The sequence below is a fragment of the Heteronotia binoei genome, chromosome 5, assembly GCF_032191835.1.
Source record: "Heteronotia binoei isolate CCM8104 ecotype False Entrance Well chromosome 5, APGP_CSIRO_Hbin_v1, whole genome shotgun sequence".
Taxonomy (NCBI): domain Eukaryota; kingdom Metazoa; phylum Chordata; class Lepidosauria; order Squamata; family Gekkonidae; genus Heteronotia; species Heteronotia binoei.
Window position 1 is genome coordinate 152,626,902 of NC_083227.1, and position 27,371 is coordinate 152,654,272.

The 27,371-nt window shown below is 45.9% G+C and overlaps 1 protein-coding gene across 1 annotated transcript; it reads left to right on the forward strand.

Moving 5' to 3' along the window:
- Positions 1-16,044: 16,044 nt before the first annotated feature.
- Positions 16,045-25,778, forward strand: LOC132572070 (sulfate transporter-like). The gene is made up of 2 exons (XM_060238858.1): positions 16,045-16,638; positions 24,174-25,778. The coding sequence occupies exons 1-2, from the start codon at positions 16,045-16,047 to the stop codon at positions 25,776-25,778; spliced, it is 2,199 nt and encodes a 732-aa protein (XP_060094841.1).
- The last annotated feature ends 1,593 nt before the right edge of the window (positions 25,779-27,371 follow it).

A 27,371-nucleotide genomic window follows, 5' to 3' on the forward strand; every position in this document is an offset into this window, starting at 1 on the left:
GGGGGAGGAGCCTTACAGGGCGGGGGAGATACCTCCACAGGCTCTAGACAATGCTCTACCGACTGTGCCCCAAAGTGAGGAACCAGCAGTTACAGAACCCCAGGCAGCAGCTCCAGCTCCCCAGATCGAACCTCGGCGGTTGCACAGAGAGCAGCGGCCACCCGCTCATTTGAAAGGCTACGTATCTTGAACTAGGTGGGGAGGAGTGTTGTGTCTGGCGTTTGTCCCAGGAAGTACAGCACAGCACGCCAGTGGGCGGCGCCTGGAAGGGACGAACGCAGCCCGCCTATGGAGATCAGTGGCGGGAAGTTTAACTGGCCAGGATTGGACCTGACCAGGAAGAAGGTTGTTCCGGGAAATGTATATAACAGGGAACCCGGACCCGCCATGTTGTCTTTGTGATGTACTAGCTAATAAAGCATGTTGCCATCTGAACGTCTCCAACTTCAGTACATTACAATCTACCTTATGGCATTGTCACCAATCCACTTACTCTGCCAGAAAGTTCTGGGCAGCCCTTATCTAAGAGTTGTTCCAGAGTCAATTTGTAGAGCAATGGAGGTAATTAAGGTTGAAGGCAGGAAGAGAATGCTTTACCGGATTGAATTACAGTTAGGATGGAACAATAACTGGCTCGCCCATTGCTCACGATCTCAGAAAGCTGAAAAAGCACAGACACACGCAAGCCTAATCAGGCGCTGCCTGCTCCGCAAGTATTACTATACACGTATTGATTCAATCAAAGCATCGTCTGCTACCCTGTTCTGTAGTCTTGTCGTAGCCTTGCTTAACAAAAGGACCACCAGTGACACCAGCTTGTAATGATGGGCTTTACTCCCAAACTTCTGTTGTTGCCTTGCTTGCCCTCCTTATTTGGAAGTCTTCTACGATGGAAGTTGGAACAACTCTCCCCCTCCCCAAACCCTACTCCTTGCTTCAGGCCTCCCCTCCTCTCTGCATGAATGAAAAGACTGGCCTCTGACTTCACGGGAACTTCACCCATCTCTCTCCCAATCAAACCTTTGTCTCTTTTATTCTCCTACCTATATCGAAGGATCTATTGTCATTCCAAGTTGTACTTGGTTGTGGGCCCTGATGTGGATTGCCCAGGCTGTACTTGGTTGTGGGCCCCGATGTGGATTGCCCAGGCTCACCCCTTGGATTATTGCCTGAAACTCTGCCTCATTCTCTGTTGGGCATCTTTTTGAAATTCCAGCCCTTCTCTATTCTCGTGTAACTTTATGTTTGCATGGATTGCCAGGGGTTTGCTTTCGCCAAAGATGTCTCTACGTGCCTGTTATGTATTGAACATAAGTGGTTATGCAGCATGGCGATCGCGACTGAAGGCGACCCCTGGGTCCCCGGATGTAGCTCGCCAGACGCCCCACCCATCATAATCTGTGGCGAGAAGTTTGACCGACCAGGATTGGCCTGGTCAGTTGAGGGGGCAGTTCTGGGAAATGTATATAAGTGGGGCCCGGCCCACATGTTCCCTCTCTTGTAATGTGCTACTGAATAAACCATGTTGCCTTCAAACCATCTCGGTTCTCAGTACATTACAGTGCCTGTTACCTACACGGCTCTCTTTTGGGCACCAGGCTCAAAACATTTCTTTTTACCCAGGCTGCCAATTAAGAGGTTGATTTTTAAAGACTGTCATAGTCTGTTTTTAACCTGAGAAACATTTAAGACTTATTTTAAGCTCTTCCATGTTTTATTTTTTATTAGTGAGAGGCTGTGGCTCAGTGGAAGAGACCCTGCTTCACATGCAGAAGTAGGGTTGCCAGCCTCCAGGTGGGGCCTGGATATCCTCCGCTCTGGAAGGAAGAGTAGCTCTGCTGTGCAATTGAGAGAGCCTGGCAAAGCAAGCTCTCCCCTCCTCCCTTTCCTCCTCAGGGGAAGAGCCCTGGAAGGAAGAGTAGCTCTGCTGTGCAATTGAGAGAGCCTGGCAAAGCAAGCTCTACCTCCTCCCTTTCCTCCTCAGGGGAGGAGCCTCAGCCAGTGGAGAAAACAGAGGTTTTGCTCTGTAGCTCCTATGCAATTGCGCAAGCCTTGCAAAGCAAGCTGTTATGCAGAAGGAAGCAAGTGAGAGGGAGAAGGAAGCAGATGACAGGGAAAGATCTGTTACTTCATAACACCCAGTAATTTCCTGTTGTGTATTCATGTGCAATACAATTCTCAGTTGCTGCTGATCAGGAAAGTTTTGTGCATGCAAGTTTTCTGCATCCCTCTAATATTATGAAACAGGTGACTAGTTCCACATATGGTTGCATGCTCTGTACCACAATGACATTTCTCAGCACACCTCATGCTGATTTAGGGTGCCAGCCTCCAGGTAGGGTCTGGAGATCTCCCACTTGTACAATTGATCTCCGAGTGGCAGAGATCAACTCCCCTGGGGAAAATGGCTGCTTTGAAGGGTGGACTCTATGGCATTGTACCATACTGAGGCCCTTCCCCTCCCCAAACTCTGGATATACCCTCGGAGTCTCCAGGTAATTTCCAACACAGAGCAGGCAACCCTATGGAGATTCAGTAAGAAGATTATTTTCCTCTGTTGCAGAGGAGAGTAGGCAGAGCAGCCGGATGCTGCCCATCCAAATGTGCTTATTTAATGTGGAAGTGCCTGCACTGAGGAAAAGAGAAGTCTGCTAATATTTCCTAAGTATGTTGCAGATCAGACATGGAACCAATAAAACTGTGACCTGAAGCTTAACCAAAATGCTTTCCCTTATGTCTTCATTTCCTGGGTCGCATGTTTGACACCCTACTCTACTCCTTGAGCTACATGCTGCATAACTACTTTGTGGGTGCTGGGAACAAATACATATACCTGTGGGCTAGAATTTGGCACTTTAAGGAGTCTTGCTTTGGCTGCATACATCTCATTAGTCCTCACTGACTAAATAGACTCTGATTATTCAGCTAAATGCCAGCCTCCATTTTCTTTTCCATACCTGGCTGATAGAGTTGGAAGTCCTTTGTTTTAAAAAGCTTGTCTCCGGAATCCCTGTTCTTTGGTTCTTTACATCCTGGCATGTCTTTGCATTCCTCAGCCTGCTTCATAAAGTTACTTCTTTAAAGGTACTTACTAAAGCGCCTAGGTCTGAAATAATGTTTTAATGCCACCCAAACAGATAAATTTTCTTTGCTAGCTAGACTGAAACCATTTTCACAGTGGTGTTCCCTGACTTGCTGGAATGTTCATCAACAACCTTCTGAGCCAGCTGAACTAATCTTTGTTCCAAACTTCAGTGCCTCAAGAACAGTACAATATCTCAACCTCCTGCAGACATCAATTCAGTGCATAAACATAAATCTTACTGAGGAAACAGAAGAGAAATCTTTTATGTAATCAAAGTCTAGTACTGTTTTTACAGGAGACACTAAAAGGTTTTGTTGAATCTCTTGCATCTTATTTCTTCCACACCGGAATGTCATTTGTGTGGTAGAGAACACAAAAGAGAATGGAATTGTACATTTGAGGCTGCCTTACAAGAAAAGACCACTGGGCTATCAAACTCATGCCGTTTTCGCACACAGCTTACCTCGCAGTCACAATCCTGTTCCCTCCGCAGCATCCAGCCGGATTTCCCACCATCTGCGCCGGAGTTACAGGAAGTGCCGCAGCTTCTGCGTAGCAAACGTAAACTGGGTTTTAGCAGTTCACGTTTGCTACACAAAAGCCGTGGCACTTCCTGTAACTCCAGCGCAGATGGTGGGAAATCCAACCGAACGCTACGGAGGGAACAGGATTGTGACTGCATGGTAAGCTTTATGCGAAAATGGTATCAGTGTATTCTTACTGTGGATGGGTATACCTCTCCAGAGCTGCAGGCAGTCTTTCCCATCATCTGTTATCTAAAGCTTAGTCAGACAATGCAGGCATCACATTTCTCTTTTTGTGTGACATTTAAAAGACTTAGCATGTATCTGCCATCTCAGGAATCCACCTCCGTAACGAATTCTGCAGTAGTTTCCTGTGATCTTTTTAGGCTATGGTGATTAGAATGCATTATACTCCGGGTGATGGAAGCTTTCAATGTTGGCTGGTTATGGAATTCTAATTCCAACAGTCTAAAAGAATGGGGGCTACCTAGCAAATGGTGTTTATGCTTTTGTTCCCTTCAGAATGCCGATTCCTCCAGCTTTCTTTAGGAAGCTTGCAATGCCAAATCCTCCCAAGTTCCGTGGAAACTATTTCTTTAGACCATGCAAATTTAACATTTGCAACTAAACTTACCAACCTCCAGATGGAGACTCGAGTTCTTGCAGAATTACAGCTGACCTCCACACTATATAGATCATTTCACTTGGAGAAAAGGGATGCTTTGGATCATGTACTCTATAGCATTATGCTCGACTGAAGCCCAAACCCCCACTCTCCGCAGGATCCACCACCAAAACTCCAGGAACTTCCCATCTCAGGATTGGCAATCATTTGCAACAGTCGACAAACGTGCACATGTGGCAAGTACTCATACTCGACATCACAGTTTAGAAGATGGTATTGTGGCATTGAGACCAGGGCCGGTTCCAGGATTTCTGGCACCCTAGGCCCTCAATCCTCCCCCCACACCTGCAGCAGCAAGGGTGAATGAGGTGGCAGCAGGTGGCACAGCACCAAGCACCTTTGAGGGCACCTGCCACCGCACCACCCCTGCTCAGCCTTCCTGGGTCTGTGCTTTCAGTGCTCCTTCCCTGCCACCTCTGGTGCCCCTTCCGCGCTGCCGCCGCCACTACCATCCACCTGCCCACCTGCAGGTAAGCGGCGAGGCGGAGGAGGGCAGTGGAGAGGTGGGTGGCAAGGGCGAGCGTGATGGCAGTGGGGAAGGGGCACTGGGAATGGTGAGGTGCACTCAGAGAGGGGGAGGGGTCCACCGCCAGCTGCCCATGAGGCCAGGTAGCACCCTAGGCAGCCTCTGATCTGTTCTTCTGGGATGCACCGACCCTGATTGAAGCTAAGACAGATATGTGGACTGCCCACTCAGCAGAATGAGGTGGTAGACTCTGTAGGTGGTAGAATGGACTGTACCATTCCAGACTATTGGAAGAGGGATCATTGGCACACCTCACCTGTTTGGCACCCAAGGCACAGTTTTAATTATTCTTAAAACCTGTAAATAAATAATTGTAAAAAAATTGTACAGCAAAGTTCTCATTTAGCCCCTTTATATGTTGTGCTAATTTGCTAACTTACCAGTTACAATTGTACGATGTAGAGGAACTTGGAAAAACGTAAGCCTTCAGTAATACAGTTCTTCAGTAATGCAGTTCAGTAGTAGAACTGCAGTAATACAGGGGTTTTTTTACCACCAGCTTATCATTAGTGCCCCATTCCTCCTCTAACTGAAGACTGAATCTAGAATTTTCTGCATGCAGAGCACATGCTGAATCACTGAACCATGATCTCATCCATCCATCCATCCATCCATCCATCCATCCATCCATCCATCATCTATCTATCTATCTATCTATCTATCTATCTATCTATCTATCTATCTATCTATCTATCTATCTATCTCTCTGTCTGTCTGTCTATCATTCATCCATCCATCCATCATCTATCTATCTATCTATCTATCTATCTATCTATCTATCTATCTATCTATCTATCATCTATCTATCATCTATCTATCTATCTATCTATCTATCTATCTATCTATCTATCTATCTATCTATCCATCCATCCATCCATCCAGTCTGAAAAAAGTGTGCTTTGTAGTGTTTATTGGCAGCGTGATAATTTCTTTCGTAGACTGAGAAGCCAGTGTGTTTATTGTGGTTTCCTTGTTCATATGTAAAAAGATGCTCTTGTCAATGCAATACACACTTTCCAGCCCTGTATAGGTGATTCCTCCACTCACTGATTAATTGCACAGGGAGGGGGAGCAGGTGCGAGCAGACTGGCCTCACCCCTGCTTCTGCCCAGCTGCCTGGTTTTCTGTAGAATGTAACCAAGTGCAATTCCCCATAAAATTCCACATGCATCAGCAGTGTTCTGAAAGCAGCATCACTGATAGGGCCCCTTCATCTGCACAGTTGCACTCTGCAGGCAACCAGGCAATTGTGTAGAAGCAGGGGGAGGGGCTACTGTCTACTCTCACTCCCTGCATGCTGAGTCAACACACAGTCTGTACCCAGGTTCTGAGTACCAGTGTTGGAAAAAGACAATGTGGAATCATAGAATCATAGTTGGACGGGATCTCCAGGCTCACCTAGTTCATGTGTTAGGTGCCCATGTGTTTCGATGAGCACATTGGTGAGCACCACAACAGTTTTTAAGGTTTTCTGGGGTCTCACTGTTTTTCAGCAGCGGTAGTACTTCATGACAGATCGCCATTACTTGAGCTCTGGCAAGTTTACTATGCATGCATGCCTGGCGGTATATGTCATCAAGTCTCAAACAACCTATGGCAGCCCCAGCAAACCTCAGCTTACAAGGCATGTGAGAGGCAGAGGCCTTTGCACTACTCTGCAGAGTCTTCCTTGGTGGTCTCCCATCCAAGACCCATGCTGTGTACTTTCTAAGCTCTGATAAGATTGGGTTATACCATGCCACCTTCTTTAAGCAGCGTGTTAGTAGTATTCAAAAACGATTACCAGCTTCAGATTTAGGTTGCTTTAGAAAATTGACTGTCTAAAAATAGAATTAAAGCTTGTCATATTAAGAATTCAGCCCAATAATTGTTCCTATTTCACTGGGAAACACATTTTCTTGGTGAGATGAAATTATCAGGAACTGCGCCTCTCATCTTAAGTTCCAGGCAGACAAAGAAAATGGCCGTTTTGTAGACAAAATTCTGACTTGCAGAGCAGGTGCATGGAAACACGACTTGGGAAGTAAATGAACTTTCTCCTCCTTCCTAGGTAGGGCTGCAGTGACAACTTTCAGGTGGGGCCTGGAGATCTCCTGGAATGACAACTGATCTCCAGGTGACCAAGATCAGTTCCTCTGGAGAAAATGGCTGCTCTGGAGTGTGAATCCAATGGCATATCCCCCTGTAGTCATTGGGCCATTGGCCTGATCCAACATGGCTTCTCTTATGTTCTTATGTAGTCCCTCCCCTCCTCAAACTCTACCTTCTCCATGTTCTTAGGGTTGCCAAGTCCAATTCAAGAAATTTCTGGGGACTTTGGGGATGGAGTCAGGAGACTTTGGGGGTGCAGCCAGGAGACATTAGGGGTGGAGCCAAGATCAAGGCTGTGACAAGCATAATTGAACTCCAAAGGGAGTTCTGGCCATCACATTTAAAGGGACGGCACACCTTTTCAATGCCTTCCTTCCATAGGAAATAATGAAGGATAGGGGCACCTTCTTTTGGGGCTCATAGAATTGGACCCCCTGGTCCAATCTTTTTGAAACTTGGGGGGTATTTTGGGGAGAGGCACTAGATGCAATACTGGAAATTTGGTGCCTCTACCTCAAAAACAGCCCCCCCCAGAGCCCCAGATACCCACAGATCAATTCTCCATGATTTTCTATGGGAATAAATCTCCATAGGGAATAATAGAGTTCCCAGAAGACATTTCCCTCCCCTCCCCCCGCTTTCTGATGACCCTGAAGTGGGGGGAGGGCCTCCAAACCAGGGGATCCCCTGTCCCCACCTGGGGATTGGCAACCCTACATGTTCTACCCCCAAATCTCCAGGAATTTCCCATCCTGGAATTAGTAACCCAGTTTCTAGGGATCCTCTAATGGGTGGCAGGGTGTGCATGGGATTTTTTAAAGAGAGCTCAATCTTGCTCCCTTTCATGATCTACCTCACTACACTCTGCATCTTTCAGCATTTTTATCCCAACTCTGTTGACTTCCGGTTTCCAGACTTGGTCAGGATGAAGAAAATGTATCTAATAGTGGAGTGCAATTATGTAAGGTCAGGGCTTTTTTTTTTTTTAGCAGGAATGCACAGGAATGCAGCTCTGGTTGGCTTGGCATCAGGGATGTGGCCTAATATGCAAATGAGTTCCTGCTGGGCTTTTTTTTACAAAAAAGCCCTGTGAGGGGTTAACTCTCCTCACCTACTCGCTCACTACCCCTGCTCTACACACAAGTGTGTTTTGTTGGTTCTCTGTTTTAACTTAGATCATCCAGAGAATTTCTCGTAAATGAATAGTTTTTAGTAAAGCACAGATATGTCTGTTTGTGCTATTTCATAACACAGTTTCTGAGTTGGTTGAAGGTGGTGGAGATATAGCTAATGGGCCCTGGCAATGGCCTAATCCTGACAAGTCCTGGCTCCAGCCACATGAACGACTTTAAATGAAACTGGATTTGATGGATTAAAACCCATCACTGTAATTTTAATTACGGCAAAGGTTTGGGCAGACGTTTCTCCCCGTAGACATGAGCAACAAATGAAACATTAACATTCCCAGCCACCTGCTTTTAATAACATTTCCGAAGGATTAGAAGGATTAGCCTGCCAGAGGAATCGCTCCTGGAAATGATACAAGTGCTAACAGAACAAACAAAGGCTTGGATCCTGCTGCAAATTTCCACAAACAGAAGGATTTCCTTTTGCACAGTGTGACTTCCCAGCCTCAGCCCTCTTGCTGCAGCCTGTCATGCCCTCCAAATGCCGCTTCGGGGGGAGCTCCAGGAATGGGGTGGGGAAGGTTTGCTGTGAGAAGGCGGAATCTGCAAAAATAAGCCCTCTTCCATCAGTGGAAATGCTCTGCAGGGTCTGACTAGCGGTTTACTTTAGGAATCCGTGCTGGAATTTAAACACATCTGTAGCAGTGGTCCCCAATATGGTTCTTCTGGGGCACCATGGTGCCCTCTGATGTCCTGGCACCCATTTACTTCTTGGTAGATGAAATTCAAAGGATCTTGAATGGAACAGTTTTGGGTGACTCCCTTCCAACTATCTGGCTAGCAAGGTGCTGAGCTCATCCCAGGCAGGAGTTGTATAGCCATGTGCTCTTGGCTTGGCCCATAGGCATGGACTTTCTTTCATCTCTGGGCTTTGCAACTTCTCTCTGTGGCCATGCAATCCTCTTTTTAAATTTGAAAACTGATAGTAAACAGCATCTCTTCCCCAAAGCATAGATTGTCCCCCCCCCCCCTTCCAGCAGCTAGCCCATGTTTTGCCTTGCCTCCTCACTGGCAGCCATTTCATAATGGTGCCCATTACCCTTTCTCAAAATTCTCAAAGCATTTGTAGATACAAACAAGACTGGGGACTCCTGTGTTACAAGAAGCAAAGCTGACCTGTAGTACAGAAGATATTCCAGGTTTGGTGAGTGGACACACACTGGCCACAGTCAGACACACCGTTTAACCCATCGGCAAGGCGCTCCTGTTTTTGTCTATCCTCATTTGAAACAGAGTTGCCCAATCAGACATCCTGACTGTACTCTACCTCACCATGTGCCTGTCCCATCATCGACCAATCGGAAGGCCTGGCTTTTGCACATGTGCATAAACAATGCTGCTGATTGGCTCACCCACGTAGGGACTATTTTCTTGGAGCATGGACTAAACAAGGCATTTGTGGTTGCTTGGAATGCGTCTCTTGTGGTGCTTAAGGCTCCCACAGGCCCTCGCTGCCTTTCGTCGATGATGAAGTTGTGCGTGTATAGCTAAGATGCAAATTATGATGGCTTGATAACGCTGGAGCAATCAGACAGGGGAAATCGATTTGTGGCCCATCACTGAGCATTTAGGGCTGGATTTTATGCGCTTCCAAATAAGTCCAGAACTGATTTGGGACAGAATGGGTTGCCCACAACTCACAGACCATTCCCAGCTGTCGTTATCTGGATGTGCACTTTAAATCCGACAGGCATCCATGGCTATGTTGGATATAAATGCATGTTGGATATAAATGCACTGTGGCCACAGTGTTAAGAGAACAGCATCATCAACTCCATTTACTGAAGGTGTTTTTGTTATTGGTGCATTGATTCACGACACTGGGAATGTTTCTGCTCCCCGTTAAATGCATGCACTCTCAGGTGAGCATGCTCGGATGGTAATGACTGGCAACTATACAGGCTGTGAGCATTCTCCGTTCCCATGAGGAACACTCTGTTTTTGTGACTGAGGTTTCTCTTATTGCTCTTTGTCCTTGTCCTGAGTCCCTTTGGCACAGCATACCTTCCATGCAGCACATTGTACACAACTTTGCGTTGAGTAAGGCTGGAACGATACTGTGACAAAGCAGTTTTGAATGAGGGGGTGGTTTTTCTGAGGAAAAGCATATGTGCAGTTGCTTAACCCTGTCTGGACCTGTGGTTTCTTTACCTCCAACCATATATTCAAAGCTGTTTCCTCTACCTCCAAACCAAATCTCCCCATGTAGTGTTCCAAATATGTGTATAGAACGTCAAAGGAAGAGAAGTGTCTCGAAGGTGGTGAAAGGCCTGAGAAATGTTTCCTCTCCCATTGCCTTTCCACTTCAATCCTTGATGTGGACTCATGTGTTTGCATACAGAGGATCCTATATTTCTCACTCAAGGAATTCTTACCCCCAGATTCCAGACAGATAGGGGGAAAGTGGCTTCATTTTATAGACACCTAAATATTCTACTTAATGAAGCGAACTAGAAAGGTCTTCCGTTCTTGTCTAGCCCGTGATTAATTGAGAATTATCCCAACTGAGATCCTAGCCTGTTTATTTCCTTTCACCAGACAAGGCAATGTAAGTTGAACACTGGCAACAATTTTGGACTGCAATCCCAAGTAGTGGTCAATGGGTTTTACTTCTGAGTAAGCAAAGGAAGGCAATGAATTTCATATAGGGGCCAGTTCACAATTCCCCATTGGTTACTTCTTCTTTTTTTGGTTACTTCTTTTGCCCCACAAAGTTAATCTCAAGCTGGAAAGTGAAGAATGATAATGTGAAGAAGCCCATAAATATAGATTAGATTACTGCAATGCAGTCTGTGTAGGGCTCAGAAAGTTCAGTTAGTACAGAGGGCTGCTGCCGGGATATTGGCTGGAGTGGGTCATATGGACCATATCACTCCAGTCTTATCTCAACTATGAAGAAGATATTGGATTTATATCCCGCCTTCCACCCCGAAGAGTCTCAGAGCGGCTCACAATCTCCTTTATCTTCCTCCCCCATAACAGACAACCTGTGAGGTAGATGAAGATATTGGATTTATATCCCGCCCTCTACTCCGAAGTGTCTCAGAGCAGCTCACAATCACCTTTACCTTCCTCCCCCACAACAGACACCCTGTGAGGTGGGTGGGGCTGGGAGGGCTATCACAGCAGCTGCCCTTTCAAGGACAACCTCTGCCAGAGCTATGGCTGACCCAAGGCCATTCCAGCAGGTGCAAGTGGAGGAGTGGAGAATCAATCCCGGTTCTCCCAGAAAAGAGTCCACACACTTAACCACTACACCAAACTGGCTCTCCAGTTTGGTTCTCAATTTGTTTCCAGGCCCATTTCAAGGTGCCATTGTTAAACTTTACCTCCAACCATGGTTTGGGACCAGCATACTTGGGGGACCACCTGCTCCATACAGATTTGCCAGTCATCTTTTTAGGCTCTGCTTTGGGTGCCCTCACTTTCTGAGGTTACCTGGGTGACAACCTGAGAAAACCTTCTCAATCATGGCACCAAGACTCTAAAACTTCCCCTCCCCCCAGGAAAATTTGTCTGTCCCTTGTCTGTCCACCAGTGGGTGAAGACTTTTGTTTGTTTTGTTTCATTTGGCATTCTCTCAGTAATGCCTCCTTCCTGTCCCATGTTTCAATTACTGTTTTATGTGTTTTATATAGATGGAAAGAGAGTGGTTGGTCCAAGGTCAGCCCCACTGGATGACCTTGAACCAACCATTCTCTTTCCATCTATGTACTACGAAGTGATGTTGTGAGGATGAACGGAAGGAAATTAGAATTACCTTGGAGGAAGGATTAGAACGTGACAAACAGATACAAAGATTCAGTCCCACTGTCCCTGGAAGTACAATGGCTTAAGGACTCTGATCTAATTGCCTTGTGCACAAGGTTGCAAGCAATGTCCTTAATCCTAATGCGTATATTTTACTGTGATAATCAATATTACCAAACTGCAGTTCTTTGTTCACATGGTGAGGTTTCTCCACTGTCCATTCATCACTGTTGCAAATATAGAAGTGTGCATATTGGCAATGGAGTAGAACCACAAACGTTTTCTGTGCATTTTTCATTAGTCAGCTGCCACTTCTTCTGCGTTTTTGCCTATCTTGTCAACAGAGGGCATTTTTGTTTTAAAAACCTGTCATATCTTTACTTTCTCTGCTTGGCTCCAAAATTGACTCTAAAACTTTAGGAAATGGCTTTCTCGCAAAAACTTTTATGCAGCTCCATAAGCTTCTGCTTCTAGAATTTTGGTGGTCTCTGTGTGAGGGGTTGTGGCTCAATGCAAGAGCCCCTGCTTTGCACGCAGAAGGTCCCAGATTCAATCCCTGGCATCATCAGTAAAAAGGATCAAGGAGTAAGTGATGGGAAAGACCTCTGCCGGAGACCCGTGAGAGTCACTGCCAATCTGAGTAGATGATACAGACCTTGATGGACTGATGGTCTGATTCAGTATAAGAGCCTGTTTGGTGTAGTGATTAAGTGCACAGACTTATCTGGAAGAACCGGGTTTGATTCCCCACTCCTCCACATACACCTGTTGATGTGACCTTGGGTCAGCCACAAGTTCTCTCAAGGCTGTTCTGCTCAAGAGCAGTTCTGGGAGAGCTCTTTCAGCCCCACCAACACCAGAGGGTGTCTGGTGTGGGGAGGGGAAGGGAAAGGAGATTTGTAAGCTGCTCTGAGACTCCTTTGGCTAGTGAAGGGTGGGGTATTAATCCAATCTCCTCTTCTCTTCATCTTCAAAGACAGTTTCATGTATGGTTAGGCTGTGACAAGAAAAGGCTTTCAGGTCTGAAGTACTTCTAAACAAACATGAACCCCAACATCTCTTTTAAGCACTAACTATATCTGCAAAGCAATTCCCCCAGCTTAGCAAGACCGCTCTCTTCTGGTTGGCATTTGATTGATGTGGGGTTTATACTGTAGGAAGTGAAGAAATACCGTCGCCACTGGAGAAATATGCCTTACCAAAGAGATTAGCATTGAATTAATTTGATGGTTTTAATTGCAGAATGCGTTTTATATGTAATGTAATTTTATAATGTTTTGATCCATTGTTTGTTTGCGATTTTATGCTGTGAGCCGCCCTGAGCCTGCTTCAGCGGGGAGGGCGGGATATAAATGAAATGAAATGAAATGAAATAAAATAAAAAAAAAACTTAATCACCAGCTGTCACAGCAAACAGTGCAACTTTTAAGGTGGCAACACTATTTCCCAATAGATTTCTGATAATCACCTAAAATGGGGTGCTTGTGGTGGGAGAGCAGCCTCTCTGTAAATAAAGCAGAATAAAGCATCAAGCACCAGCTTCAGCACTAAAGGACTTCTATGTGCAGGTTCTCTCCTCTGATTTTCACTGGATGAACATATGAAGCTGCCTTCTACTGAATCAGACCCTGGGTCCATCAAAGTCAGTATTGTCTACTCAGACTGGCAGCGGCTCTCCAGGGTCTCAAGCTGAGGTTTTTCACACCAATTTGCCTGGACCCTTTTTTGGAGATGCCAGGGATTGAACCTGGGACCTTCTGCTTACCAAGCAGATGCTCTACCACTGAGCCACCATCCCTCCCCTGAGCCACCGTCCCTACACCATACTACAGTTTCAGTCTTTATGAATCAGGTTTGACATTTCTCCTACCCTCCCTCCCTTAAAAAAAGGGGGGGATTATAAAATGCCCAGAGGAATTAACTTGAGTACAACTCCCTTTTGTTTAGCAAACACAGTCTAGAGATCCTGGCAATTGTGTATTGTCCACGTTTACTATTTGTTTAAACTTTTTAAATCATCATTAATGGGTAGGACAAGTTTCCACAAAAAATATTCTATTTAAATGGCTTTTGTTTTCAAAACAGAACAAAGGGTGGGTGGGTAATGAGTCGTTGTGATGTGACGGGAGATAAAAAGGCCGCTTGACTAGATCCAAGATTGCATGGCTTATTGTACTGGAATGAATGGTCGAAAGGAGACAGACAACACCACAGGTTTGGATCACTGTACTTTAGGTTTGTGATTTCTTCTGTATCCAGGGCTGGATGGCCTAGGGGAGGCTGTAGGTGACTGGCATTGGAGAAGGAAGGTATGTATGGTCCAACTGTTCTCATGCTTGACTTCAGCAAAATGCCCCCACTATTTTGTTATTTGCTGAGATGTTGAGAATGTTTTTAATTTTTATTATTTATGTGTGCATACACATACAGAGTTCTTCAGGGACGGTGGCTCAGTGGTAGAGCATCTGCTTGGGAAGCAGAAGGTCCCAGGTTCAATCCCCGGCATCTCCAAAAAAGGGTGCAGGCAAATAGGTGTGAAAAACCTCAGCTTGAGACCCTGGAGAGCCGCTGCCAGTCTGAGAAGACAATACTGACTTTGATGGACCAAGGGTCTGAGTCAGTATAAGGCAGCTTCATATGTAGGAGGGATGGTGGCTCAGTGGTAGAGCATCTGCTTGGGAAGCAGAAGGTCCCAGGTTCAATCCCTGGCATCTCCAAAAAGGGTCCAGGCAAATAGGTGTGAAAAACCTCAGCTTGAGACCCTGGAGAGCCGCTGCCAGTCTGAGTAGACAATACTGACTTTGATGGACCAAGGGTCTGATTCAGTATAAGGCAGCTTCATATGTTCATATATGTTCAGGGATCAGCCCTCACCATACTCTCTCTTGGATGTCTAGAAGTTTCATCTCTAAGAATGGAAATTCTTCCGAGTAAATAATAAGGCATATATGGCGCTCTATCATATACTTTACCCTCTCTATATTTAGCTATGAGATGGGAATAAAAGCGTGGAAGAGTGTACTGTAAGGTTTAAAAAAAAACAAAAAAAACAGGAAGCTAACTCCACACATACACCCCAAATTGTTTTGAGGAGTAACATTCACATTAATACTGGAGGAAAGTACAATATAAACTGACAACAGCAATTACAGGAGACAGTAATGAACAGAGAACTGGAAATTATTGAATTACTTCATTTTAAATTAAAGTGATATGCACTTCAGTTGTTGGGGGTCTGCTGATTGCCTTTTAGTACAAATACTTTTAAATCAAAGATGAGTCATATTGGAAAACAAGGTTTTTTAAAAATCTGTTGTACAGGTTTTCTGAATGGTTAAAACCAACTTCTTTAATCTTAATTCACAAGTGATTAGAGACCTATCTGCAGTTACGAAAAGGTCAACTAAACCTAAATATTAAAACAAAGTATCTGACTATTTACCATTCTTCTTTTCTGAAATATCAGTAATTCTTTCCAAAAGATGTTGGTATGAAAACTGGAAAAATAATGGCAATTCACTAAAATGGCATTTCTGGTTGATCCAGCTGAAGTTCTATATTGTCACAAAAGGTGGGGAAGCTGATTTTAACTGTATAGGTCTAAAATCCTGCTATGATGTACATTTCTGATTAGTATTTCTGTAAAACACCTCATGGAGCCCCATGGCACAGAGTGGTAAAGCTGCAGTACTGCAGTCCAAGCTCTCTGCTCACGACCTGAGTTTGATCCCGGTGGAAGCTGGGTTCAGGCAGCTGGCTCAAGGTTGACTCAGCCTTCCATCCTTCTGAGGTCGGTAAAATGAGTACCCAACTTGCTGGGGGGGGGGGAAGTGTAGATGACTGGGGAAGGCAATGACAAACCACCCCATTAAAAAAGCATGTCGTGAAAATGTTGTGTTGCGACGTTACCCCAGAGTCGGAAACGACTGGTGCTTGCACAGGGGATTACCTTTACCTTTTAAAAACACTTAACAAACCTTAGGAGTAAAATGTGTCTTAGTTTTATTCATAATGAATGGCTCATCCATTCAAAAGGAGTTTTGTGTCTGTTTTGCTGTGCATCAAAGTTGCCATGCTGAATCGGGATGGCTGTTCATGAGATGTAGGACATGTAATCTTCACCGGATGCATCATAAAATGTATGCAAACTGATTGATTGTGCAATTATTCATATATGTTTTAGCAGTGTTGAAGCAATGGAGAGTGATACTACTGGACACAGCAGTGATATGCTAAGTTCCCATTTGCCAGAATCAAGTTCTCATTATACACCCATCAAGCTAGAAGAGTATGAACCTCCAGTCTTCAGTGTCAAGAAGCTCCTCAAAAAAGCCAAAGAGTCCTGCCAATGTGACCACCAAAGTGTCATCACTTTCTTCCTCAGCCTGTTCCCTGTACTCGAGTGGCTTCCTCGTTACAGAATCAAGGAGCAACTGCTTGGGGACATCATCTCTGGCTTACTGGTTGGGATAGTCGCCATCCCACAGTCAATCTCCTATTCTATCCTAGCAAGCCAGGATCCTATTTATGGGCTCTACACCAACTTCTTCTGTGCCATTGTCTATTTTTGCATGGCTACCTCACGTCATAATTGCGTTGGTTCTTTTGGGGTCCTTTGCTTGATGATTGGGGAATCTGTAAACCGGCAACTCAAACTAGCAGGATTTGAATCTAGTGCTGATGCTTCTTCACTGGCAAATACCACACTGAATGGAACAGTCGCCTGTGACAAAAGCTGTTATGCTATCACTGTGGCAACCACTTTAACCTTTTTGGTTGGCCTTTACCAGGTATGGTGTTTTGTTATCATTTGTAACAATGCTGTCTGTGCTCTTGTCCACAATAATATTCCCTTAATATGTAGGCTTATGTTTATGACTGTATTTTGAGTACTTTTTTTTCTCAAATGTTTTCAAAGTGGCCTCTGTTTACAAAATTGCACAGGGAGGGTGGAGGGAACAGATCTTTACAGAGCAACCCTGTGTTACACCTACATTATAGCCTTGGAAAAAGTGCAGAAAAGGGCAACTAGAATAATTAAAGGTTTGGAACACTTTCCCTATGAAGAAAGGTTAAAACGCTTGGGGCTCTTTAGCTTGGAGAAACGTTGACTGCAGGGTGACATGATAGAGGTTTACAAGATTATGCATGGGAGGGAGAATGTAAAGAAAGAAGTACTTTTCTCCCTTTCTCAAAATACAAGAACTCATGGGCATTCGATGAAATTGCTGAGCAGTCGGGTTAGAGCAGATAAAAGGAAGTACTTCTTCACCCAAAGGGTGATTAACATGTGGAATTCACTGCCACAGGAGGTGGTGGCGGCTACAAGCATAGCCAGCTTCAAGAGGGGGTTAGATAAAAATATGGAGCAGAGGTCCATCAGTGGCTATTAGCCACAGTGTGTGTGTGTGTGTATATATAATTTTTTTGGCCACCATGTGACACAGAGGGTGTTTTCCCAAAGAGCTTACCGCGGAGCGACGTCCCTCTTCACCGCACAGCATCTGCGCGGATTTCCCACCAACTGCTCCACATAACCAGGAAGAGCTGCGGCTTTTGCTTCGCTAACGTAAACTGGGTTTTAGCGGTTTACATCTGCAACACAAAAGATCTGGCACTTCCTGGTTCTGCGGAGCAATTGGTGGGAAATCCACGCAGACACTGCGCGGTGAAGAGGGACGTCGCTCCGCGGTAAGCTCTGTGGGAAAACGCCCAGAGTGTTGGACTGGATGGGCCATTGGCCTGATCCAACATGGCTTCTCTTATGTTCTTATGTGTGACACAGAGTGTTAGACTGGATGGGCCATTGGCCTGATTTAACATGGCTTCTCTTATGTGTGACACAGAGTGTTGGTCTGGATAGGCCATTGGCCTGATCCAACATGGCTTCTCTTATGTTCTTATGTGTGACACAGAGTGTTGGTCTGGATAGGCCATTGGCCTGATCCAACATGGCTTCTCTTATGTTCTTATGTGTGACACAGAGTGTTGGTCTGGATAGGCCATTGGCCTGATCCAACATGGCTTCTCTTATGTTCTTATGTGACACAGAGTGTTGGACTGGATGGGCCATTGGCCTGATCCAACATGGCTTCTCTTATGTTCTGATGTGACACAGAGTGTTGGACTGGATGGGCCAACAGGGCTTCTCTTATGTTCTTATGTGTGACACAGAGTGTTGGACTGGATGGGCCATTGGCCTGATCCAACAGGCCTTCTCTTATGTGACACAGAGTGTTGGACTGGATGGGCCATTGGCCTGATCCAACAGGCCTTCTCTTATGTTCTTATGTGTGACACAGAGTGTTGGACTGGATGGGCCATTGGCCTGATCCAACAGGCCTTCTCTTATGTTCTTATGTGTGACACAGAGTGTTGGACTGGATGGGCCATTGGCCTGATCCAACAGGCCTTCTCTTATGTTCTTATGTGTGACACAGAGTGTTGGACTGGATGGGCCATTGGCCTGATCCAACAGGCCTTCTCTTATGTTCTTATGTGACCCAGAGTGTTGGACTGGATGGGCCATTGGCCTGATCCAACAGGCCTTCTCTTATGTTCTTATGTGACCCAGAGTGCATGGGGGGGGGGACTTGCAACACCCACATGCCTCTCTCTTGAATCTCCACCTGGAAGACAGCAAAACAGAGTCATGGTGACTGGGGGCGAGTGCCATGGCAGCCTCAGCCATGGATGTCTTGTCCTGACAAGGGGCTGCATGTGCCCGATTTGCAAGGGCTCGCCACAACCCCCCCCCCGCCCACCTTGAAGTGCATGATGGAAGCTGCCCATGCACACCAGTCCTGCGTCAAGGTGCTCCTGGATAGTTTGTAATCTGTCCCCAGCAGGACCTCTGGCTGAAGGCTGTGAATTGGAAAGGAAAAGGTTTAAAGGGACATTTGCCGAGCTGGTTCACCGCAAGCGGCAGAGCAGCTGCCAGACCGCCCCCCCCCAAAAAACACAAGCACACCCTGTACCCTGCTGAGTCTCATGGAAAACTTTCCAGGGGAGTTTCCCCATGGCACGTCAGGAGCCATGATGCTGCTTGGCAGCAGCTTGCTCCACCCTATGCCTGAGCCCAATGCTGGGCTTGAGGGGCAGGAGATGCCGTCATGGCACCTCACCTCAGGTGAGGGGACAAGAGGAGCAAGTTTGCGATGCCTGCCTATGTATGGCTGTCTTTGTGCATTGAGCCTCCCAAAGATCAGGTACCTGTTGGGGTTCTGAAGTGGGAGACAGCAGCCACAGAGTACAGACTTGGCTCTCCTCCTTGGATGTCAAAGTGCTCACCCTGTAGTGCTAAGTGTCCTCTCTGTGCATTTCCCACCACCAAAGTACCTCTCCCCACACGCTTAAGTCCACATGACAGGGAGCCCCAAGGCAAAGTCCTGTGTCCTGCACCCTGCCTACTGAGTTGTGTGATGCCCTAGAAGAAGTTTTTGTTGGATGGGGTGTATGATTGGGTGCTGGGGAGTGGACTTGACAGGGAGGGAAGGGATTGGTCAAGGTTGTAGTCAGCATCCTGAGCCCCTCCAAGGCTGACGGGCATGGCTGCAATGGCAGGGGACAGCTTCATTTTTGAAATCCATGGAGGGGGGGCGGGGCTATGGCTTCTACCAGTTTTTTGTTGGTGTAACTTTACGCCTCTCACAGGGCATGTCCCCAGGCTGAAAGGGCTCAGGGAGTTGACTAACTCTGGTCATTCCCACAACACCACTCCCAACCATGCCGGTTGTGGGGCCTACACCTCTGTCACGTCAACAGCTGGCTGCTGCGCCTCACTGCTGCCTGCGAGCAACGGGGTGCTGCAGTGGCCCTGCACTGTCATAAGTGCCAGTAACACTGATATGCCTGGACTCATGTTAGGGTTGCCAAGTCCAATTTAAAAAATATCTGGGGACTTTGGGGGTGGATCCAGGAGACTTTGATGGGTGGAGCCAGGAGAAATTAGGGGTGGAGTCAAGATCAAAGTTTTGACAAGCATAATTGAACTCCAAAGGGAGTTCCGGCCATCACATTTAAAGGGACGGCACACCTTTTCAATTCCTTCCTTCCATAGGAAATAATGACGCATAGGGGCACCTTCTTTTGGGGCTCATATAATTGGATCCCCTGGTCCAATCTTTTTGAAACTTGGGGGATATTTTGGGGAGAGGCACTAGATGCTGTACTGAAAATTTGGTGCCTATACCTAAAAAAACAGCTGCCCCCAGAGCCCCAGATACCTGCGGATCAATTCTCCATTATTTTCTATGGAATAAATCTCCATAGGGAATAACAGAGTTCCCAGCAGGCATTTCCCGCCCCTCCCCCCGCTTTCTGATGACCCTGAAGCGGGGGGAGGGCCTCCAAACCGGGGGATCCCCTGCCCCCACCTGGGGATTGGCAACCCTAACTCATGTTGATGTACCTGAGACACTGATGTACGGGTAAGTTGGTTGCCAGAGCACTTTTGCACACACACACACACACACACACACACACAGGGTTGCTCTCAGTCACAGTGGGTACAGGCACAATAAAAATGTGGCTTATAGCTTTCTGGGCCCCAAAGATGTGCCAAGAGTAGGGGTTTAGGGCACAAATCCTAGACTTAATTCAGATTAGAGGGGGACACCCCTTCCTCTACACTGAAAGTGTTACTTGCATGGCCCAGGATGCCTTCCACTGGCTTAGCCACACATTCACCTTTAGAAGCATAAGCTTGGCCTCTAACTGACCAATAAGATGGACTAATGCTGCTAGGCTTGACATCTTTGGGACGCCACTTCAGCTGCAGTAGCACAAGAAGGCAGGAAAGGGGGCGGTCCAGTTCCCTGCATTTCTGAGCAGTTGGATTATTCCTTCGAACTACTCCCTACTCAGCTAACTATTTTTATACAGTAGATGGGGACTTGGCAACAATTAAACAGAACTCGGTGCTGTTAGATAGCATGCCCTTTACCTAGTACATTTTTGAAGGCTGTTGACAATATTGCTGTAATTGTTATGAAGTATAAAAAAGTGAGAACGAAACGTCTGGAAGAAAAACTTTCTCCAGTAGAACACGGCACTTGAGCCTGAAAGATTCTACAAACCCTAATGATGATGCCACCCGTGAAAACCTGAAATCTTTGATAAAAAAAGTAACTTCAATGGCAGCCAAGCAAATGGTTATAATTACTTTAGAAATAGATAGGGGGTAGGATTTTTTTTTTCTAATTTAATTTTGAATAAAAGAAGCAGTCCTTAAACTTTGTTGTGAAAACACAGGCCTTTCTTTTTGTTTTTTGTTTTTATTGGACAAACAACACAATCAAACATACAAACTCTGAGAATCCCCCACACCCGTCACCACATCCAAAGGAGCATTTAGATAAACCACTAAAACTTGTATCTTATTCTATCTATTCAAATTTTAAATGTTTCACCCATTCATACATCGGTTTCCAAGCATCGTTACATTCCATAATATTACCGTCTCTCGTTCTAGTAGTTAGAAGATCCATTTCTGCTGTCTCCATTAATTTTACTATAAATTCTTTCCTATTTGGTATTTCGTAGGTTTTCCAGTATTTGGCGTACAAGATTCTGGCAACAGTTATCATTTGAAGCAAATTTTTTTTTTTCTAATTTGGTCACCTCAATTTTACAAACATTTAATAGGAAAAGTTCAAGTATATGGGGGGTTTGTTTTTTTAATATTTTTTTGGATCCATATGGACACCTGAATCCAATATTTCTTAGCCCTATCGCATTGCCACCACATATGAAATAATGAGCCTTTTGGGTTTTTTGCACTTCCAACATTTGTTTGAAACCTCAGGATAGGCTCTAGACACAGGCCTTTCATTGCTCGACTGTGGCTAAAGCCAGTTCACAGAACTGAACTCAGGGTTGGATTAAACCTTACGGAGGCCCTTGGACAATTGAAATCTTGGGGGCCTCCTTGCAAATTGTTTCAGAGCCTGAGTGCCCACTGCCAGTGGCCCCCACTGCAGCCTGCAGGCCCCTTCTCAAAAGCCCCTTAGACAAAGCTGCGGGGGAGAGGCAGAGAGAGGCAAACTTGGCGACAATGCCAGCAGCAGCCTCACCAGGTGAGTTGGGCAAAGAGCAGCTCCGTTGCTGGCTGTGCGTGCAGGCTGGGAGGGCTGCAAGCAGGGAGGAGACTGGCGGGGGGAGCCAGCCCGGTGCCCCTAAAGGCGTGGGGGTCCATAGGCCAGAGCCAACTTGGCCTAATTGTTAATCCGGCCCTGACTGAACTGCCTGATTATGTGTTCCAATATTTGTGAATTTGAACTACATCTATAAAGGCTTTAGAAGGAATGGGGCTGTGGAATGATCCACAATAGCTTGATCTCATTAGATCTCTGAAGCCAAGGAGAATTGGTACTTGGATGGGAGACCGCCAAGGAAGAACTTGCAGAGGGAGGCGATGGTAAACCACCTCTGCTTCATCCCTTGCCTCAAAAGCCCTGTGGGGTCGCCATACGTCTGCTGTGGCTTGACAGAAGGAATGACATCTCATATTGTAATCTCTAGACGATGGGTCTGATTCATGCATGTGCATTCAGTACATGATGGTGGTAGCATCAAACGATGCACTGCATGTGCAAGTGAGATGGTCAGACATCCCAAACAGGACTCTCTAGATATTGAAGTGGAGAGCCGGTTTGGTGTAGTGGTTAAGTGTGTGGACTCTTATCTGGGAGAACCGGGTTTGATTCCCCACTCCTCCACTTGCACCTGCTGGCATGGCCTTGGGTCAGCCATAGCTCTGGCAGAGGTTGTCCTTGAAAGGGCAGCTGCTGTGAGAGCCCTCTCCAGCCCCACCCACCTCACAGGGTGTCTGTTGTGGGGGAGGAAGGTAAAGGAGATTGTGAGCCGCGCTGAGACTCTGAGATTTGGAGTGGAAGGCGGGATATAAATCCAATATCTTCTTCTTCATCTTCTTCTTTTCCTGCCCTTCCTCCACAGAACTCAGTCAGTCATAATTAGTTCTCCTCACAAAAGCCTTATAAGATAAGAGTGACTGACATAAGGTTGCCCAGCAAATTTTTGCAGGGATTTGAACCAGGGTCTCCCCACAGCCCTAGCCTGACCCCCTAACTGCTCTGCCATAGGGGCTCTGCAGAACTGTGATCACATCTCACATCACTTCAAGCACCCAGCCAGTCGATGTATGCAGCTGAAAATCAAAGGCAGCTACAGGGAGGCGAGTGGCTACAGCATGCATTAGTCCAGAGGAGCAAGTCCCTGAGGACGGTTGGAGAGAGACTGCTTGTGTATACAGAATTTGCATTATGTAGTAGACTAGCCTTCTGAAGCATTCTGAGAAAGCGGGTGGTAGCAAAGGCTTGTGCCATTCTCTCTAATTTCAGCGGTAACTCTTCACACTATTTTCCTTCAAGGTATATTTTGACGTAGCTGTGACCGTTAACAGCTCAGACTAACCTTAAGAACATAAGAGAAGCCATGTTGGATCAGGCCAATGGCCCATCCAGTCCAACACACTGTGTCACATAAGAACATAAGAGAAGCCATGTTGGATCAGGCCAGTGGCCCATCCAGTCCAACACACTGTGTCACATAAGAACATAAGAGAAGCCATGCTGGATCAGGCCAATGGCCCATCCAGTCCAACACTCTGTGTCACATAAGAACATAAGAGAAGCCATATTGGATCAGGCCAGTGGCCCCTCCAGTCCAACACTCTGTGTCACATAAGAACATAAGAGAAGCCATATTGGATCAGGCCAATGGCCCATCCAGTCCAACACTCTGTGTCACATAAGAACATAAGAGAAGCCATGCTGGATCAGGCCAATGGCCCATCCAGTTCAACACTCTGTGTCACATAAGAACATAAGAGAAGCCATATTGGATCAGGCCAATGGCCCATCCAGTCCAACACTCTGTGTCACATAAGAACATAAGAGAAGCCATGCTGGATCAGGCCAATGGCCCATCTAGTTCAACACTCTGTGTCACATAAGAACATAAGAGAAATCATGTTGGATCAGGCCAATGGCCCATCCAGTCCAACACTCTGTGTCACATAAGAACATAAGAGAAGCCATGTTGGATCAGGCCAATGGCCCATCCAGTCCAACACTCTGTGTCACATAAGAACATAAGAGAAGCCATGTTGGATCAGGCCAATAGCCCATCCAGTCCAACACTCTGTGTCACACAGTGGCCAATATATGTAGCCTTCCACATATGATAACCTTCCCTATCTTAAAAAACAGCAGTCAGTTCCATTCCGATAGAATGGAGAATAAATGCAAGAAGTGATATCCTTTTGCTCGTTGTGCCTCAAATTCATTGATACTTTTCCTTTCAGATTCTTCTTGGGGTTTTCCAGCTAGGCTTCATATCCATATATCTTTCGGAACCCCTTCTAAGTGGCTTTGTGACTGGATCCTCCCTGACTATCCTTACTTCCCAAGTGAGTCTCCTGCTGGGTCTAAAAATTCCTCGCCATGACGGTGTGGGGTCTTTTATCCTAACATGGATTGAGATCTTCAGATACATCCAGCAGACTAACATCTGTGACCTGGTCACCAGCCTGATCGCTCTCATCCTTATTGTGCCAATAAAAGAAATCAACAGCTTGTATAAGGACAAGATGAAAGCCCCCTTTCCCATGGAACTTTTGGTGGTCCTTGCTGGCACCCTGCTGTCGTATTTCTTTAATTTCAAAGAACGATACAAATCTAAGATCTGTGGCAATATCCCCACTGGTTTCAAGCAACCTGTTGTACCTGATCTGAACCTTTTGTCAAATGTGGCACTTGACGCTCTGCCCATTGCCATCATTGGTTTTGCAATGACTGTCTCACTGTCAGAAATATTTGGCAAGAAGCATGGCTACTCGGTGCGAGCCAACCAAGAGATGATTGCCATTGGCATGGGGAACCTGATCCCATCTTTTTTCTACTGCTTTGCTAGCTGCGCAGCTTTATCAAAGACCTTGTTGAAAGAATCCACAGGATGCCATACGCAGATCTCAAGCCTGATATCTTCCGTTGTGTTGCTCCTGGTGTTGCTGTGGATTGCCCCACTTTTCTACTCGCTGCAAACCTGTATCTTGGGGGTGGTGACTATTGTTAACCTCAGGGGTGGCTTGAGAAAGTTTGCTGACACTCCCAAGATGTGGCGGATTAGCAAGATAGATACCATGGTCTGGTGGATCACCATGCTGTCCTCATCGTTGATCTCCACAGAGCTGGGTCTTCTGATAGGGGTCTGTTTTTCTCTCCTCTGCATAATTTTCCGCACCCAAAGGCCCCGAGCCACCCTTTTAGGAAAAGTGAGCAACTCAGAGATCTATGAAGACCAGTTCAATTACAAGAAGATCAACAGTGTTGCCAATATCAAAATCTTCCGCTTTGATACCTCTCTTTACTATGCAAACAAGGACTACTTCAAAAGTTCACTTTTCCAGAAAACAGGAGTAAATCCTTCCTCGGTTGCTGCCATGCAGCAAAAGGCTGAAGCAAAAGCAAAAGGGGGAAGAGATGAAAATTGCTTTTCCTCTACGTTTAACTGCCTAAAGGTCACCAAGAAAGGAGCCAAGGAGGTATCAACGGATATTCCTGTGCCATCCTTTGACATGCACACCTTAATTGTTGACTGTGGCGCCATGCAGTTTTTAGATAGCGTGGGCCTGAGTGTGCTGAAAGAGACTCGCCAAGACTATAAGAAAATTGGAATCCGGGTCCTGTTGGCCAATTGCAATCCATCCCTCCGCCATTTACTTCAGGCAGGTGGATGGCTCACTGGGATGGAGGATACAGAGCTGCTCTTCCATAGCATACATGCCGCTGTGCAGTTTGCGGAGAAAGAATCCAAAACTCAGAGGCAGAGTCAAAGGGCTGAGGGTTATTTCCTCAGTCCTGAAGCCCAGGATTGCTCAAAAGACTCACGTTTGAATGAATCCATGTAGACCTGGGCAGAACAGGCTGTGTAATCGCTGGAAAGCTATTTAATTTTGATTGTAATTGGAGCAAGTCATCCCAGAAACATCAATACATCATCCTCAAAATGGCCCCATCTATGGATACCTACATCCAGAGACTGGTGCCATGGGCAGACAAAAATTAGCTTTCTACAGACCTGAGAAACATTCAGGTTTGAAGAAAAATCTGGGGGGAAAAACCCATTGGGGGTTTCCCTCCCTCTCAAATGACAGAAGCGTCACCTGTAGCTTTAAGAAATGAATCCCCCTTGTGGCTATTGCAGCCTTTAAGCCTTGTTGTCTGTCAGTAAAGGGTTGGTAGGATGCGCCATGGCCATTTTTAGGGCTATTCTGGCTTTTGAGGGAGGGCTTCATCAGAGCCGGGCTGGCCAGCAATCATTAGGTGACTGGCTACCACACAACTTGACCTGGCCAAGCTACTTGCTACTGTTTAACAGCAGTCACCCCAGTAGGGGTTAGAGTTTCAGATCAAGTTCTGGGAAACTCAAGTTCTAATCCCCACTCTGTCTGGAAGCTCACTGGGTAATCTTGGGCCAGTAGCACACTCTCAACCTAATCCATCTCACACAGTTGTTGTGCGGATAAAATGGAAGAGAGGAGAATTATGTAAGATTCTTTGGTTTTCCATTTTGGAGAAATCTGGGACATAAGTTGTTAGCAGAATAATTAACACAGCAAGGGTGTACAACCTATTTAAAGAGCAGACAAAGGTTTATTTAGGAACTAACATACTTGATAGTCAAAAGAAGAGACAAATTAGGTTCCTAGCTACGACCCTAGCTGAGAGAAAGAGGCTAAATCTGGAACTGCCAAGGAGGAGGAGGAAATTGCCCTAAGAATGGCAATCTGGAGACAGACAAGGGATGACACTTCACAGGAGAGAAGGCGCTGACCTGACTATCCTAATTGTCTTCTTGCTGCTCCCTGCAGAGTTTTCTTCTCTTCTTCATTATACACCAGACATTGCCTTTTCCAACGAACATGAAGTAAATTAATAGTAAACAAACAGCAGCCACAGGGGGTGGTGGAGTTGGAGAGAATAGGTTAATTCATGTTTTGAAGAGAATAACGTTTTTATTCTCATTCAGTACTACATTCTGTTATAGAGTTTTGTGGGTGCTTTGGACCCAGAAACTAAAACAAATGGGGAAAAGTTTTCAGTGTTAGGGGCAGTGGAATGGCTCAGTGGTAGAACACCTGCCTTGCAATCAAATTCTGGTGTCTTTAGCCAAAGGATCCCAGGCACCAGCTATCCCCATCCCAAGTCTCCAGAGAGCCACTATTACCAGCCAATCCGATAGGCCAAACAGACCAGTGTTCTGACCTAGTACAAGGCTGCTATATATTGTCAAATAGGTATCCATAATATATTTTCCTGCTTTCGATCTATCTATCAATTGTTGTAGGTTACATTACATTCCTTTTTCGTGTTTCAGATTTTGTTGTGACCCGTGACAATTTCTCAGTGCGTCTAATTACAGAGAAATCAGAGTCGTCCTATGATATAATACCTCACCCTCTGCAATGTACAGATGGCATAGAGGTTTTGTATATTTTTCC

Bases quoted from the DNA above. Each gene is read 5' to 3' on its own strand.
- LOC132572070 (XM_060238858.1), top strand. From the start codon at position 16,045: ATGGAGAGTGATACTACTGGACACAGCAGTGATATGCTAAGTTCCCAT. The intron at 16,639-24,173 runs GTATGGTGTTTT...TTTTCCTTTCAG, and splicing joins TTTTGGTTGGCCTTTACCAG to ATTCTTCTTGGGGTTTTCCA.